This window comes from Saccostrea cucullata, unplaced genomic scaffold (assembly GCF_032062105.1).
Source record: "Saccostrea cucullata isolate Sc308-1 unplaced genomic scaffold, CSIRO_AGI_Scuc_v1 ctg1199, whole genome shotgun sequence".
NCBI lineage: Eukaryota > Metazoa > Mollusca > Bivalvia > Ostreida > Ostreidae > Saccostrea > Saccostrea cuccullata.
The window spans coordinates 30,794-47,979 of record NW_026920093.1 but is presented as its reverse complement, the minus strand read 5'-3'; the positions used below and the strand labels follow the sequence as shown (position 1 = coordinate 47,979).

General features: G+C 34.5%; 2 protein-coding genes across 2 annotated transcripts; both read right to left on the bottom strand.

The window, feature by feature from the left end:
* Positions 1 to 2,354: 2,354 nt before the first annotated feature.
* Positions 2,355 to 7,074, bottom strand: LOC134243180 (uncharacterized). The gene is made up of 3 exons (XM_062725409.1): positions 6,681 to 7,074; positions 4,478 to 4,662; positions 2,355 to 3,102 (listed from the first exon to the last, which is right to left on the bottom strand). The coding sequence occupies exons 1-3, from the start codon at positions 6,986 to 6,988 to the stop codon at positions 2,858 to 2,860; spliced, it is 738 nt and encodes a 245-aa protein (XP_062581393.1). The 5' UTR covers positions 6,989 to 7,074; the 3' UTR covers positions 2,355 to 2,857.
* Positions 7,075 to 13,294: 6,220 nt separating this feature from the next.
* On the bottom strand, positions 13,295 to 16,029 carry LOC134243217 (XK-related protein 6-like). Its single transcript, XM_062725451.1, has 3 exons — positions 15,158 to 16,029; positions 14,486 to 14,688; positions 13,295 to 14,049 (listed from the first exon to the last, which is right to left on the bottom strand). The coding sequence occupies exons 1-3, from the start codon at positions 16,018 to 16,020 to the stop codon at positions 13,295 to 13,297; spliced, it is 1,821 nt and encodes a 606-aa protein (XP_062581435.1). The 5' UTR covers positions 16,021 to 16,029.
* Between the last annotated feature and the right edge of the window lie 1,157 nt (positions 16,030 to 17,186).

Here is a 17,186-nt window from a genome sequence, read left to right as displayed (position 1 = left end):
AATGATTGACATGCATAACCTTAAGGGACTCCGACCCTCAGCCAGGAAGGACAACTCTTAATTAATTTAATTCAAAAAGTCTTTAAATGAAGCTTGAAAATTAAATCTTTTCATGCAACAATTTTCATTATATGCTTTTCAATGTGCTTCAAGGTTCTTTGAACTTTTCAGAAAGGTCTAATTAAAAGTAGAAATTTTTAACATGATATGAAATTAGAAGTGATTTATGGAGCTTTGCAAAGAACCTTCCTGAGGGTCGGAGTCCCTTAAGTGCTAATAAATGATTACTTTATAAGTGTTGTGAAATATGGACACTTTGGTGGGCCGGAGAATGTTGTGATTTGTCAATATAATCAATGTAAGTGACTTTTGCCCACTATGACGTCCAGTGACAGACGTTACTATAACGTTATGTTATATACTTGTTGAGTTTCAAATAAACCACTATACGGTTCAGATGTGTTTTCTATGAGTGCTACAATCTTGACATTGGTGCCGTGACGAAAGAGGAGAGATGACTTCTAAACTGATTAAGAGCATGCTGTAACCAGACTTCTAAAAAGACTGGATGAAGAAAATACAAATTCAGAGGAAATTGAGACAATTTTAGAGACATTGACAAACAAACAGGAAATTCTCAGAGATCTTGATGAAAAAATTCTAGAAGAAACAGCAGAGGAGGACATGAGAGAGAAATGGACACAGATGGTACAATTTCAATCTTAATTCTAAAATGGGTGTGTGTTTGGAACAAAATGCAATTGCCAGCAGTATTATAAATATCAATCAGCACACAATTTCAGTGAAAATTCAGAGCTTCATTCACAAGCTTTCATTCAAATCCAAACAGTAACTTTCACAAACTTCCAAAATTAAACTTCTTTTTGTGTGTTGGAGAGTAGGTATTCATATTGGTTTTGACTGCATTGTGTTGTGGAATGTCGATCTAAATTCAATTGTAAAATTTGTAAAAGACGTCACCATACAAGTTTGTGCACTGCCCACAATGCAGTCAAAACCAATTACCCATGTATATAATTTAAATCAATAAATAATAAAAAGTGTCATTGCCAATGTCAAAAGAAGGATAAACAGTTTTTATTTCATGGACAATTGCTACAAATCAGATGACAGCTTCAAGCTGAAGAGTTGAAGACAAAAGAAGTTGAAGTTAATACGCTCAAACAGGACATGCATAACCTTCAACAAGTTGGAGAAAATATTCACTCAGATGCACAACTCAGAGAGAAACTCAAATTACTGGTTTGAAGATGACAACTCTTAATTAATTTAATTCAAAAAGAGGAGACTCTTAAAATCATGAAAAGCTACATCAAAGAAAATTAAATCTAATAACAAAGTTCATGGCAACAATTTTCATGATATGCTTTTTTCAAGATGTGCTTCAAGGTTCTTTGTGGATCATTTTCAGCATAAGAAAGGAGAATGCATTCAATTAAAAGTAGAAATTTTTAACATGATATGAAATTAGAAGTGATTTATGGAGGTTTGCAAAGAACCTTCCTGAGGGTCGGAGTCCCTTAAGTGATAATAAATGATTACTTTATAAGTATAATACTAAAGTCAGTAAACCTCTTAATACAAATACATGCACAAGATACTACATGTTAATAAAATATACCCAAGGCATTTTTCAAAAATATTAAAAATAATGAGAAGAATGAAATATCTTAAACAAAATAAGCAATTCAAGCACTTGCAAATAATAATCAATAACCATTTGAAAAATATTTTTCCTTCGATTAAAATCTAACAAAAATATATGGCACCATACATGAACACAGTATGCAAAGGCACAATAATTGCATACAAATTATAATTTAAAAGAAAAGATACCAATACACCAAGACCTCAAGGCTACTTGATCCACTGATAAGGGAGATAATTCTAACTGGAACAAAATGGTTCTTATTCCCAGAAACATTTTTTTTAATTTATAAAGGACGTTAAAAGGATAGTGACAATTATGATTTACAGTACAATGTGAAAATCATTTCTCATTACAGGAAAAAAATCATTCCAGTGAACAATTGGATATCATGATCATGATGATCAAACTTTATAAACATGGAATTCAATCAATTTGAATACAAACATAACCAACAGAATACTAGTACCACAAATACAGTATTGTACATGTGCCACCTGAATAAGAATCATAAAAAATATGTCATATTTTATAATCTTTATGCGCCTGGATCGAAAGATCCGAGGCATATATTGTTTTTGTCCTGTCTGTCTGTCTGTTTGTCTGTAAACTTTAACCTTCGCTATAACTTTGACCTTGTGACCTTGACTGTGACCTATATGCTAAAAATAGTTTTTTTTCTGCAAAGTTTAACCTTCACTATAACTTTTGAACCATAAAAGATAGAGACTTCATATTTGGTATGCATACTCCACTAATTAAGCTCTTTCAAATGACACCAAGGTCAATGACCTTGAGACCTTGTTCTTTGCTGATGTTGGATATGATCATAATTGAAACTTTTATTACATTCATAAAAAGCTTATATGGCACTGAAATGAATTAGAAGCCCCTCCCTCCCCCTCCAAAAAAAAAAAAAAGCAAACTGGTGGGGGATAAACTGATGACAGGATAATTCACTTTAATGTTTGTTAATTCTGAATATACATAGTATGTCCAGTCTGAAATGTGTTGGTTTACAGAGGATATTTTGATGAAAAATAAACTTGTCACATACATGTAATGTCATGTATATTTAAAAATAAATTCATCACATCTTAAATTTCAACTTTTACAACATCATAATCCAAACATTCAATGCATGCATGTCTCAATATTATACATATGTAAAATTAAAAGAAAAAACAGTTAAACATTTGTGGAATGGTAACTTGATAAACTACTTAAAAAGAAATAATTCAAGGCAAAAACAAGATGGCAACAGATGAAAACTACCACAGTAGTTTTTCTTCCAAAGAAGTCGATAAGTATGGCGGTTATACTAGCGCCTCTCTCTTCGCTGGCCTTGTTTGGAGTGCGTGACAATATGTACGTCATTAATGACCACATGATGACGCCATAGGACCACATGATTGACATCCGACGTAGGGAAGCTGGAAAATATTTTAAATCAAATTACTTATTGCTGTTCATCACATTATTCCATGTTTAATTCTATGTGTTACGAGTAACATTTACAGACTGTATACATGGAATGCAGGAAAGGTAAAACATGAAATGCTTTTAGTATATTTATATATTTAAAGTTGTCTTTCTTTGTGCATGCATGGTGAAGTCATAACTGATTTAATTTATACAAATAAATGATAAATTGATTAATATGTACAAGGTTACTTTGTTGAATAATGATGTTTATATTTATTTTCCTCAAAATTACAAAAAAGAACTTCTTTTCTTTTTTTTAATTTGATAAATTTTCTTAAAAAATAAAAATCTGTACTCCTTTGTATAAGCCAATGACAAATAGAATGTCTTTTTTCAAAGAGTTTATTTTAAAGTATTGAAAGTGATAGAGAATACAATTGCTGATTGTATAGTATGTGGACCTCAACAGTGGACACTGAAGGTCGCCGTAGATCGTTTTTTATACATGTAAAATACATAATACTCATTTGCATACATGTATACAATAACACACGTCTCGATTTAAGTAAAAATCAAGTTATTCCATAAATTGGGTCTAAATCCTGGAATTTTTATAACACAGTTTGTATAAGGCTAAACATAAGTCTTTGTAAACTGGTGGTCAGTGTCCTTGTATAAGGAAAAAGTTATATAACATTAACATTACTTTTAATAATGTTCAATTATTGTTCCTGTATTGACTTCCCGAAATAAGTAAACATCCTGGTAGATTACACTATCCTTAATCCGATTAACAGGTTTTTTTTATTTTAAAAGTATTACACATCCGTATCCTTGAATTAGAGCTACAGCGCTGTAGGTCAATGCACTCTATACTAAGTACATTGTAAATATCTGATGATGTTTATTTTACTAATTAAAATATTTGTCTCAAACCCTATAGGTTTACATTTGTTTACAAATCATTATATCATTTATGACTTAATTCTCAGTAAAAATGTTAACATTCACTGCATATGAATATATAAAAATATTTGAAAAATCAGTCTGGTTGAAAAGTTCTAAAGAATAAAAATTCTCAAATTCTCTCTTTCTACCTTTTTTATGAATGAATCATAATCAAAAGAAATGAAAAAGGAAAATTAAACTTATAACTGTTAATACATATATTTAAATGAAAAAAAGATCTTAAAAGTATCATTTTTAATTTTTATCAGGATGTTCTCAAATTGGTATAAATTGAATGTGTTTAACACATCAACCACTTTTTAGTATATAAAATGTCGCCGTGAAATTCACAATGATTCATTGCATGCACGTATATGACTTAAATATTTGCAAACCTATCTGTTTGACAATACAAATATCCTGTATACCACTTACAAAGATATATGTCACTTTCAGATCTATTGGCAATGTAGTAGGACCCCTGTAGAAGGAATTGTGTTGTGGTCCCAATTAGTGCATCATACAACCTTAAGCTCCTTGCATCAGTGAAGGCTTGTAAAAATGTATCTTGGTCTGGGTGGATTTTCTTGCTAAACCATTTACTCACTATGTCTACATCCCTAGAAAACAAAAACAAAAGGACACTTACTGAAAAGTGTTATAGTTTTTCTTCACTGAGTTACTTCATGTACTTAAAAAAAGATAAATAATTTTTTCAGGAGTTATAATACATAATAAGGACAAATTTAATACAAGTATAGATTCATGTATATTTTTTAAATAAAAAAAAAATTAGGGAGTCAAAACTTGCAACATCCCTTTTAGATTCACATTTATTAAACACTATTTGACATGCAATTTATGTCGTAAATATAAACTTTCCACACCTACATGTGTAACAGTTCAAAGGTTTTTTTTAACTTTTGAATTATTTCCTCATGTACACTGTATGTTGATATTGCTTACAGGCAGACACCAAAGCACTTGAAAAGGAGAAACAATTGATATAAATTATTTTTTTGTCTAAAATAAGATATATCTTACAAAATAAAGTGAATTGAATTGAAATTTTTTATGTACATGCATACATGCAGGCCAAGATTATAGTCAGTCCTCCCCCTCCCCCCTTTCCTCTTTTAACATAAATGTAACCTTTTTTTAACATAAATTTAAACATGTGTGTGTTTTACATGGTATGTAAACATCTATTTCCATTGTGTTGAAATATACACCAATCATGATAAAGGCCCTCTTTCTCTCTCTCTCTCTCTCTCTTTTGAGTGGCATTTAGCTGTTCACAGTTGAACAATTGAAGAGTTTGTTTACCTTGCAGAAAATAATCAGAAAACTGTAAACTTTATCCAGTTTTCTTTACACAAAGGTATAAATATCTTTAACTATGTCCCATTATGTTGAATCCCTTCTCTCCTTCTTCCAGTTGGGTTCAAAAATCATAGAGAAAGTACAACAGTCAATATGCACCCTCTCTTTCAAAAGACCTTATAAGATCCTTAAAAAGTTGTTTGTTTGGAATTGAAGGGTTTCCACAAACAAAAAAGTTGACAAAATCTTTATTGAAGTTTAGCCATTAAGCTGTTTACAGTTGAAGAGCAACTACTTAACTTCTGACTCCTGGCCTTGCAGATTTTGCTCCCCCCTTTTTAAAAGTTTTGTTAAATGTCCTCTCACTTTATCCAATTTCTCTTTAAAATTCACAAATGTTTAGAGGAATACTAAACTCTGTAAAATCTTCTCAGTGTTACCATGGTTACAGCCAAAGAAGTTATGTCAGAATACATTTTTCAACAGTAATCAATTGAAAATCTCTCCTTTGCATATGGCACCGTTTCTATAGACAATTCAAAGAATGGCTCATTCAAATCATTGATTTAAATTCCTACGAGAAAGTATCTAAATGCCCATGTGGTATGTAGGGTGTTTGCTTTAGAGAAGCATGGCATTGCGATGGCACTGGGGCCCATTTAACATAAGAACTAGCGACTAATACATGTACCTTAATTGAATTTTGTTTATATCCTTCTATTTTATATTGATTTGTAAAAGGTTTTATTCTTTTTTAAAAAAGATACTAGTATTTATATGGTTGAAATTTCAAACAGAATCATTAGGCCTAATTTTGCAAACTTTTAAAATTAACTAAAATTTTGGGATGTAGAGATTAGTTCTTGAATGACACCATATAAATCAAGGTCCTGTGTTGCAATGGTGATTGGTCACTAGCTAGGACCAAAAGATTGCTTACTGCTCAAAGGATGAAGAGCTAAGTTAAATTTGCATTCCAATTTATATGCACCAGCAAGTGTTTGTATCTCGTTATGAGTGAAAAATTCTCCAACGAACGTTAAACAAACCAACAAAAAAGTACTTCTTGTTAATTTATTTTTCATTTGGCTTGTTAATGAATTGTTGCTTGATTGTGCCATAACTGAAAATATTTGGTTGTGCCCCTCCCCCACCCAGGCACCTACCCCAAACTGAAAATCCATACTATTGGGCTGAAAAAAATCCAGTAAACAACTTGTAAATAGCTATCTCTACTACCCTGCTACTGACGACTACTAAAAGATGCCAGAAATTCAGGTACATTTTGTAAACAGCATAATTCACCTATACTTACCTCGATAATCCAGGAATCAGAAATCTGGTTAGAAGACATAAGAAATATCCAGGAGAAGATCTGGCTAATTTTCCATTCTGGATCAACCAATATGTGCTCAGACAGCCTGTTATCAAACAGGCTGCCGTTATTACAGACACCGTACAATTAAACTCCTGGTACATTTCTCTCTTGTGGTACTCAACAGCCAAAATAATGTCACAGTCAAACGAAACCAAGAATAAAATGATGGATATAAGTGATGCAACGTATCGCCATGTATTGTTGAATTTATATTCCTCATTTTCCTGTTTTTCTGCCACGTCCATTTTTTTTATCAATAAAAATACAGTCTAAACTCTTGTTATCAGTAAGGCCTGAAGGAAAAATTCCTACATCTCTAAGGTTTGCAGGATATTGTTTACACCGGATAATTGATGTAGTAATATAAAAGTTAAAACCCGTGTCAAAATCCGGGTCGTTTCTAGTGCAGTAAAGTCTTAAAGGGTCCGTGTAACACTAAACAATTCAAATTTCTAAAATTATTTTGAGTTTTAGAATGTTAATAATATTTTAGTTCAAATATCTAAATTTCAATAACTCTTGAAAACTGATGTGAAATAATGTTTATAATATTTTAGTTCAAAAAATCTTTTCCCTTAACAGGTTTTATTGATATTTTAATGTTAATAATATTTTACTTCAAATATCTTAATTTCAATAACGCAAACTGATTTGAAGTAATGAAATTTATAATATTTTAGTTCATAAATCTTTTCCCTTAACAGGTTTTATTGATATTTTAGATTTTTACCTTAAATTGTGAGTGTTTTGCAGGTTCTTAATAACCGAAGCTGCTCCACAGATTCATGTAGACTTTGTTTTCATTTACTGCGTGGTGTTATGTCCAAGTGCAGCACTGAGTTGTTCTTACGCATGTTACGCTGCCGTTTTGTTTTTAATTTTTATGTATAGTTTATATTTATGACTCAGGTCAAGGACAAGGACACTGTTGGTACTTACAATATGTCTGTTTTCCTTAGACTAAGCCCACTCCAAGTTTTCCTCTCTCATTTTTATATTAATTTAATCGTCAATAATTGTATTTTTTCTTGCGTTTAGAGATCGGGCATGATAATAAAATCAACTTGGTGTATTTTTTTTTTATTTACATATACATATGTACCGTGCTTTTAGTATTTTTTTGATTTTAGACTCAGTGGCGGATCAAGAAATGTTGAATAAGGGGGGGGGGGGAGTTTGAGGTCTCGGTAGGGGCCCACAGCCACACCGATAAAAAAAACCCATTGATTTATCAAATATAATGGGGGTTGAACTCAAAAGGGGCGGGCCCCTTGCAACCCCCTCCCCCCTCTTATCACGTATAATGTATGCTTACACAGAACGAAATATGATGTATTTGACGGGGAAATATTGTAACGAAACCGAGGGTATCGTGTTATAATTAACTCGTGGGCCGCTATTAGTTTTCTGGTCACTTGGTCGAGATTTGATGGTAACGTTGGTCACAGTTTATGTTATGGTCAATGACCAACTTTTGGTCACTTATTTGGTTGACGTAATGACCAACTTTTGGTCACTTCTTTGGTTGACGTAATGACCAACTTTTGGTCACTTCTTTGGTTGACGTAATGACCAATTTTTGGTCACTTTAAATAATGTTTGTTAGGAATAACACTTGTTAAAAGTTTATAACATTTATTAGGATGATCAAATGGTTCACTTATAAACACACAGAATGGTACACGTAACTTGGTTGGTACAACGTTATTTGGTTAACAAATAGGTGACCAACCGATGGTCAATCCAGGACGTTCCTAAAAACTTGGTTCCCTTTAATGGTTTCGTATACATAGACTTGGTACCGTCTTATAACCGAAGTATACGGAGTCGTTCCCCAAAGTGACTTAGGTCACTTTTCCCTTACCAGGGAAGGCTGTGTGCTCCGAGTCGTTCCCCACAGCCGACTGAAGTCTAAACCCAAAACAGCTGGTTTTTATATACAAAAGTTGTTATGATGACGTAAGAGACAATCAGATACCTATTACGTCACAATCAATGCAATCAATAAGTTAGCGGGTTTTAACCATCAAAATTACCTACTTAATTAATAACGTTGTACCCATATAAAACATACAAAATACACCACTTTGTCATTAAATTACACAAGTTAAATTAATAAAGTACAATTCAGTTAATTATTGTTCATTTCTTATGTTAACTGTTCATTGACAAATATTTACGGAGTTTATAAACATCGGGTTCAAGTTCCATATATTCCAAACTTGTAAACAAGTGTTAACCCGAATTTCACAGGTACACTTCGTGAAACGTAACATTACCCCCTTCTTAAGTCGAAACTTCCTCGTTTCGGGGTATTTAATCAATGACTTATTCAAGTCCACTGGTAATGTCTTTCGAGATACGCGTTACACGGATATAATGTCATCTGCTTCACCACAAAACAGCTTCATCTGGTCATGATTCACATATTTTGGTTTCTCGGCTGTAGACTTTCTCACTTTGAATACCGAATCGGACACGGCACTTAACACTGTGTAAGGTCCATTCCAATGAACCTTAAGTTTAGGACATCTTCCTTTGGTCCTTGACTTTGACGCAATCCACACACATTGTCCTGGGGTGTACTTAATCTGGTTTGACTTGGTGCCATACTTTCGTTTCTGGTTATCGGTTGCTTCTATCCATCGGGTGCAATAATCTGAACTGGTAACAACGTCCTTGTTACCCTTCTTGGTCCGTGGTAAAGGACCAAGGATGTCGTTGGCCACTTGTTCCAGTGGTTCTCTAGGTAAACATTGACCCGGTTTTCCTCTGACTTCCCTTGGTTGATTCTTCTTTGAGTCACCAACGGTACAGTCTCTGATATGCTTCTCAGCATCGTTTGTCTTCTTCTCGTCACGAGGTTCACATAGTCGTCGGTCATCATTATCATTGTGTAAAGCTTCTTGTACGCAAATTTTGAACACAGGATTGTGTTCACTCTTAATGTCACATGGTAATCTATTCTTTCCCAATGTAAGAGTTCCTTCACCCAAATTCAATTGACAATGATGCTGTTTCAGAAAATCAAGACCTAAAATCATATGTGACTCAACGTCAGCGACGATCACTTTATGTTCCGTAACTTCACCATCAATACCAATTTGAAGTTCAGTCTGACCTTCTGGTACAACTAAATCACCGTTTGCCATTTGTAAGTTACTACGGTTTGGATATAATTTAGGTCTCACACATCTTTCTATCTCGTAATATTTCTTTGGATGGATAACTGTTATAACTGAACCAGTGTCAATGACACAACTGATTTTCACATTGTTAACAAACACGTCAATTGTTAATAAGTTGGTACTGCGAGTATTTGAGTTCTTTATTCCAAAAACATGTGGCCTTTTCTGTTTTGTAGTTGACGTTAGGCCGCCGACGTCAACTACTGTGCGTTTCCCTGGTTCTCAGGTTCTCTGGTCGTCACGTCTTTTACGTATTCCGGTTTTCTTTGGTTTCTGTATTTTTCATTATTTAGGTGCCGTTGTAGTAACCTGCATTCTCTTTTGATGTGACCATCTTTCTTACAGTAGAAACAGGGACCTTTCTTGTAAAACTTCTTTTCTGTGTTTTGACTGATCATAGCTATTTGATATGAGTTATCATCGTTTTCGGTTATGTACGTTGGTTCCTCTCTCTGCATACGCACTGCAACTTTATTTCGTCTCCCCCGTGCTTGTTGAAAGGCCTCATATTCCAATGCCAGACGCACTGCATCTTCTAGGTCTGTAGGTTTTCCTTGAAACACTGCCCATTCCATTTCTTGGTCATTTAAACTTCCGATGAAAGAATCTTTCGTTATCTGGTCACGGAAACTTAGGGGTGCGTTCGGGTATGACATCCTCGTAAGTCGCTTTATGTCTTGCATTAACTCTGTGATCGTTTCGTTTTTCTTCCGTATTCTGCTCTTTAGTTGCGTCTTGTAGATTTCTGTTTGGTTTTCTGGGTCAAATCGTGCTGCTAGTGCGGAAACAAGGTGACGAAAATTATACCAAAATTCTGGTTGTAGGTCACTCAAAACGCTTAGTGCCGGGCCGCGTAGACTGGTAGCTAACTCTAATGCCTTTGTTTCCTCATTCCATTGGTTCAATTGGGCGATCATGTCGAAATGTACTATATAGTCGTTCCAGTTCATGGTACCATCGAACGTTGCTGGTTTTCTTCCTTTAGGTTCCGGGGAACGCCTAAATCCGTGGTCATCATGGTCATGGGCTTGTCTTGTGTGACCATAATTTGGTACATCGTAATCAAAGCTGCACATAGTCGGCTGAAATTCGTTGGTCCTAGCATTGGTAGTGTAACTTCGTGGTAACGTCGGGTTTGACCAACTTGTCCTAGTATGTTCGTAATCACGAAAGTCGTCATACGCATTTTGTAGAGAAGTATTTCTGTATGGTCGATGTTCACTGTGTATTTGGTCATCTTTGGACGTAGTACTGGTACCGGATTGAACGCAATTTTGGTCTACATATTGGTTGTTAGCACTCGTTGGTCTCACTTGAGATTGTAATTGGTTCATTTGGGACTTCAACGTTTTTAAATTCTTGTAGAATTATGTGTAGAGTATTGTCGGTACATGCGTTGACTGCACTGCCGTCTCCTATCTGGTCATTGTTATTAACCCGCAAAAGAACTTCTTTGCTTGGAGTACCGTCGATAAACTGTAGTTCTTTTGGTTCTGTATTATGGTCACTTTCCTCAACCAATTTTTCGTTCCTTGACATCTTTGTAATGGTTTATGTTCACAATTCACAGAATAGCGTATCCCACCGCTGCCACCAATGTAACGAAACCGAGGGTATCGTGTTATAATTAACTCGTGGGCCGCTATTAGTTTTCTGGTCACTTGGTCGAGATTTGATGGTAACGTTGGTCACAGTTTATGTTATGGTCAATGACCAACTTTTGGTCACTTATTTGGTTGACGTAATGACCAACTTTTGGTCACTTCTTTGGTTGACGTAATGACCAACTTTTGGTCACTTCTTTGATTGACGTAATGACCAATTTTTGGTCACTTTAAATAATGTTTGTTAGGAATAACACTTGTTAAAAGTTTATAACATTTATTAGGATGATCAAATGGTTCACTTATAAACACACAGAATGGTACACGTAACTTGGTTGGTACAACGTTATTTGGTTAACAAATAGGTGACCAACCGATGGTCAATCCAGGACGTTCCTAAAAACTTGGTTCCCTTTAATGGTTTCGTATACATAGACTTGGTACCGTCTTATAACCGAAGTATACGGAGTCGTTCCCCAAAGTGACTTAGGTCACTTTTCCCTTACCAGGGAAGGCTGTGTGCTCCGAGTCGTTCCCCACAGCCGACTGAAGTCTAAACCCAAAACAGCTGGTTTTTATATACAAAAGTTGTTATGATGACGTAAGAGACAATCAGATACCTATTACGTCACAATCAATGCAATCAATAAACCATCAAAATTACCTACTTAATTAATAACGTTGTACCCATATAAAACATACAAAATACACCACTTTGTCATTAAATTACACAAGTTAAATTAATAAAGTACAATTCAGTTAATTATTGTTCATTTCTTATGTTAACTGTTCATTGACAAATATTTACGGAGTTTATAAACATCGGGTTCAAGTTCCATATATTCCAAACTTGTAAACAAGTGTTAACCCGAATTTCACAGGTACACTTCGTGAAACGTAACAATATCATATTTTGAAGAAAAAAATATAACCTCTCAAGGAGGGGTGTTTGCACTTGTCTTGCACTTCAGATACCCGTGTTCCCAGATCTCAGACTCCCACCTATTTTCCGGCTCGTCAAGAAAAATTAAAACTAAAATTGATTGATATTTTGTAGATAAAAATTCATATATCTTAAATAAATGATTTAAAAAAAAAAAACATGTTGCATATTTTCCTGCATGCATGTGATAATGAAAAGTTGAGGTATACCACTTCCCTACATTTTTGGAATATGGTACAGCAAATTTTCTAACTTCTAACGACAATAAGATACACTTTCCTGTATGATGGAAAACTCATTTAGAATGCGTGTGACAAGGTTTTTACTGGACACAAAGCTATCCCAAATACACGTAACAAGAAAGGTACCTATCTTTAAATGTCAAGCAATGTCAAAGAAAACAATTAAAATATAAATATACTTTATTTGCTTTCATGTATTATGTACGTATTGTCATGTTTTGTGCAGTTTTCTGATATTTATTTTACACAGAAAAATATATGGCATGGTGTGACTTTTCTGTACATATTCATATTACAGAATGCATGCACAGGCACTTGCAACTGACGTTACTTATTTTTTTTAATACAAAAGAATATACACATACCTAATAATAAACAAGGGTTTATTAATAGGTATGGGTATATTTTTTTTTTTATTAAAAGAAAAATAAGTAACGTCAGGTACATGTACCTGTGACTGCATAGTATGGCGGTTCTTTACTTGTTGAAAAGTGCATGCATTGTAAACAAATTATAAATTCATACAATTGTACATTTATACCTAGTATATACATACTTATTCTACTTATTTGATTTAACACACTAATTCATCACTAGATATGCTCCCGTCTCTATCACTAGATATGCTCCCGTCTCTATCACTAGATATGCTCCTGTCTCTATCACTAGATATGCTCCCGTCTCTATCACTAGATATAGTAGATATGCTCCCGTTTTCTTCAATGTCTTTTTTGCTTGTACATGTATATGAACGAGATACTTTAGGGTGACACAGTGAGTAGTACGTCAGCATAAACAGAGTACACATAATAACACCGGACAAGGCCACTGATATGGTAGCTATATATACCCAGCTGGACTTGTTAACATCACCCCAAACTACAAACAGCACCACCATTAAAACGTTTTCCACATGGAATAGAGAGTAATACGCTATGGCAAGAAATCGTGATCTACCTCGGCTCAAATTCATAAAGGATATGATTTTCACAAATCCAATGAACACAATGAAGAAAACGTTGTGTAGTTTTGATTTATACGCTTGAACGTTTTTGAAAAATGCAACCGTTATCATAATCATCCAGTGGAACATGACGCCGAAAATTATCAAGTAGGGACCGTACACTTCGACTGAAATCAACATTACAATGGCTGTGATTCTTGGTCCAATCTCGAACACTCTCCACAGAAAGTATCCCACAGTTCCACAGTGCGTAAATGCTTTCAAGTCGGAAGTTGCGTTAAAGACATGGAGTGCTTTGCTGTACCCCGCCACGGACAATGCCAGACCTGCTAGAGATGATGCTATGGTAGCGGCACGCAGAAGTTCTGTAATATAACAAACATGTAATTAAGTAAAGTCATTTTGTAAGCTTTTTTATATTAAGAAATCAATTTTGTGGTAAACTAGTATCTACCTGCCCAGTCCCATGAAAAAATAGACCAATACTGATAAAATAAAGCTTCCTTTATCTCTGAAGAATAGGATATAAAGTAACTATATAGAGGTTGTCTTTCTGATTTTTTTCAGTTGTCCTTTGACCCACTTCTAGGAAACATTAACATAGACCAGAGAGCTACAGCTCTGCAACTAAAGGACTGGAATTGTCAAGACAGTAGAAAAGTATTTTGGTACAAAGCTGTTATACTAGTAAATAGTACAGTTTTGAAGCTAAAGGATTAGGATCAGTTGACTTTAAGAGCTCCATTATCAAGAAGAGACACACACTGTAGTACAAATAAACTTTTTTTTCACTTTACTAACCTAAGTGTATTGCTTCTTTGGGCGTATCATGGATAGCAATATAAACTTGAATGATCAACTGAGGTGCGGATTCAAAGAAGGCATCACACATCCGTAGAAAACTGGCATCCATGTTGTTTTTGATCATCCTGCTGTAATGTTTCTCTTTATCGGTGGATCTGGATCTGCGACTTAGGTATCCATGTTTTAAGTAAGAGAAATTCCTGGAAAAAAGGAACATACTAAGGGGTGATATTTGGATATAGTTAATGTGCGGAATTTTTTAAATTCCCCTTTTTATCTTTTAGTAGAAAAAAAAATTAATGGTAGGAATTCTAAAGTATTGAAAGTCTTAATTTAATATCCCTTTTTCTGCTGGTATATGAGAATTAAAAGTAATGAGATCAATGGAAAAAGTGCCGGGTAAAAAGATTTTTCAAAAATGAAATTTATATGAATATTCTTTGCATCACTATATACTATATAGATTAATCTATGCTTGTGCATATTATATTCAAATTGTATGAAATAAATTTCAACACTGACGTTTATTTATTACATTGTTATTTATGGCATTTAAGGTTTTTAGATACATGTGATAGTATTTTGAAAGCAATCCGTGTTTTTGTCAACTAAGCCTCGTCCTACTAGGTTAACATTTATTTGATTTGGAACACTATCATGGTACGTTACCTGATAATAGTAGAAAATGGGAAGGCCAAGACAAGAAATAAAATCTTTTTCACTCTTCCTTTGGGTCCACTTCCGTCCTGTATGTACCAAATCGTGCTTAAGGACCCCGCCACCAGAAATGACGCAATCACAACTGATGACGTAAGAACACATTCTACATTTCTATCCTGATTTTTGTACTCCAAGGCAAGAAGAATATCCGTGACAACATCAACGACAAAGAGTATTATTGAAGCAACAACCCCAAGAAAGTCCAAAATATTAAATGGATAGGGTTGGATGGAGTCGGGAAAGGAAAGCGTGGGTTTTTCATCTCGATCTCCCACAATACATCGATCAGTGAACTTAACATCATCGTCCTCATCGTCGGATGCATCATCCTCCGAGTCTTCATATTGTCCGGATTTCTCATCGTAGTCAATTTCATTTATTCGGAACCCCACCATTCTTCTGCTCACGGTGTAACTTTTATCTTTTTGTTCCTTTGGGAGCCGAAATATACCTTTCTCAGCAAATATGTTATTATTGTCCTCTCCATCTTGTTCCGATTTCTCGTCAGCATCGATAAAATCTATGGAATCCAATGAGGGATATTGATGACTTTTCTGTTGTTCGGTCATGTTGTTGTTGTCACTTTGATTCATTCGAACACCCACCATTTGACAACACGGTGATGTCATTTTCATCACTTTCATTCCTTCGGGCTCCAAACATACAGTACCTTTGTCAGAAAATATATTACTATTGTCCTCTCCATTTTGTTCCGAATTCTCGTCAGCATGGACAAAATCAATGGAATCCAATGGGAGATATTGATGACTTTTCTGTTGTTCGGTCATGTTGTTGTTGTCACTTTGATTCATTCGAACACCCACCATCGATTTCTTTCCTTCGGGCTCCGAACATACACTACCTTTGTCAGAAAATATATTACTATTTTCCTCTCCATCTTTTTCCGAATTCTCGTCAGCATGTTGTTGTTGTCATAAAATTTGACAACACGGTGATGTCATTTTCATCACTCTCATTCCTTCGAATCCAAAAATTTATTACTATTGAGGGATATTGATAACTTTTCTGTCGTCCAATCACTCTGTTGTTGTCACTTTGATTTATGCCAACTCCAACCATATATCTGAGCACATGTTGATCATCTACTCCATTTTGTTTCGATTCCTTGTTGATATTGACACAATCTTTGGAATCTTTGGCTGAATCTTGACAAATGTTTTGTTGTCCGATGACGTCGATTTTTTTATTTATATCATTATCTCGACGCCCCACCATTCTTCCAAGCATATTGTCTTTCATAATGTGAAGATATCACAGTGATATCTTCCTTATTTCGTATTTGGCCTAAGGCGCTTCTTATCCCACTGGCTAAAAGTTGATAAGGGGAAATAACCTGAATTTGAAGAAAACAAAGATTAATGAAGGTTTACGCCGTCCGTGCGTTTTTTTTCCAATAAATAGAGTACCAAACAAAGAACTAATTAACTGGTAGATGTGACTAAATGCCCTTTACAAATTGTCATGTTGTATATTTTGTATTTACTGCCCGGAAAATTCAAAGTTTAGAACATGACGTAAACAATGTTCCTAATTAACAAACGTTATGTTATCAAGATATGGTTATAATGGCGCCGGCAGTGTCCATGTTTTGCTGTGGCCGGGAAACCCAAAATATGTGTCGGATCAAAAAATAAAAGTGCACAATGGCAATATGTAATAAAGATTCTTTGAAAGTTTCATAAAATTTCACTCAGTGGTTTTAAAGAGGAGTTGCGGATAAGAGATGGGTACCCCAAAACGTAATAAACAGACGGACGGACGGACATACCGACTACAGTATACCCTCCCACTTTTTAAGCGGGGGTATAAATATTTACCTGGATTTGAAGAGAACCACGATTAATGAAGGTTTACGACGTCCTTTTGAGGTTTTATCGAATATAGAATTGTGACTGACACGGGAACGCGTACACTTATATACTTACTAGGAATGGTAAAAATTCCCATTCATTAAAAT

Excerpts from the sequence above, each read along its gene's own strand:
- LOC134243180 (XM_062725409.1), bottom strand. The coding sequence starts at position 6,988 with ATGGACGTGGCAGAAAAACAGGAAAATGAGGAATATAAATTCAACAAT. Across the intron at positions 4,663-6,680 it reads CTGATTCCTGGATTATCGAG|GGATGTAGACATAGTGAGTA; the intron begins GTAAGTATAGGT and ends TTTGTTTTCTAG. Across the intron at positions 3,103-4,477 it reads TGAAAGTGACATATATCTTT|CTTCCCTACGTCGGATGTCA; the intron begins GTAAGTGGTATA and ends AATATTTTCCAG.
- LOC134243217 (XM_062725451.1), bottom strand. The coding sequence starts at position 16,020 with ATGAATCAAAGTGACAACAACAACATGACCGAACAACAGAAAAGTCAT. Across the intron at positions 14,689-15,157 it reads CCATTTTCTACTATTATCAG|GAATTTCTCTTACTTAAAAC; the intron begins GTAACGTACCAT and ends CCTTTTTTCCAG. Across the intron at positions 14,050-14,485 it reads CAAAGAAGCAATACACTTAG|AACTTCTGCGTGCCGCTACC; the intron begins GTTAGTAAAGTG and ends GTTATATTACAG.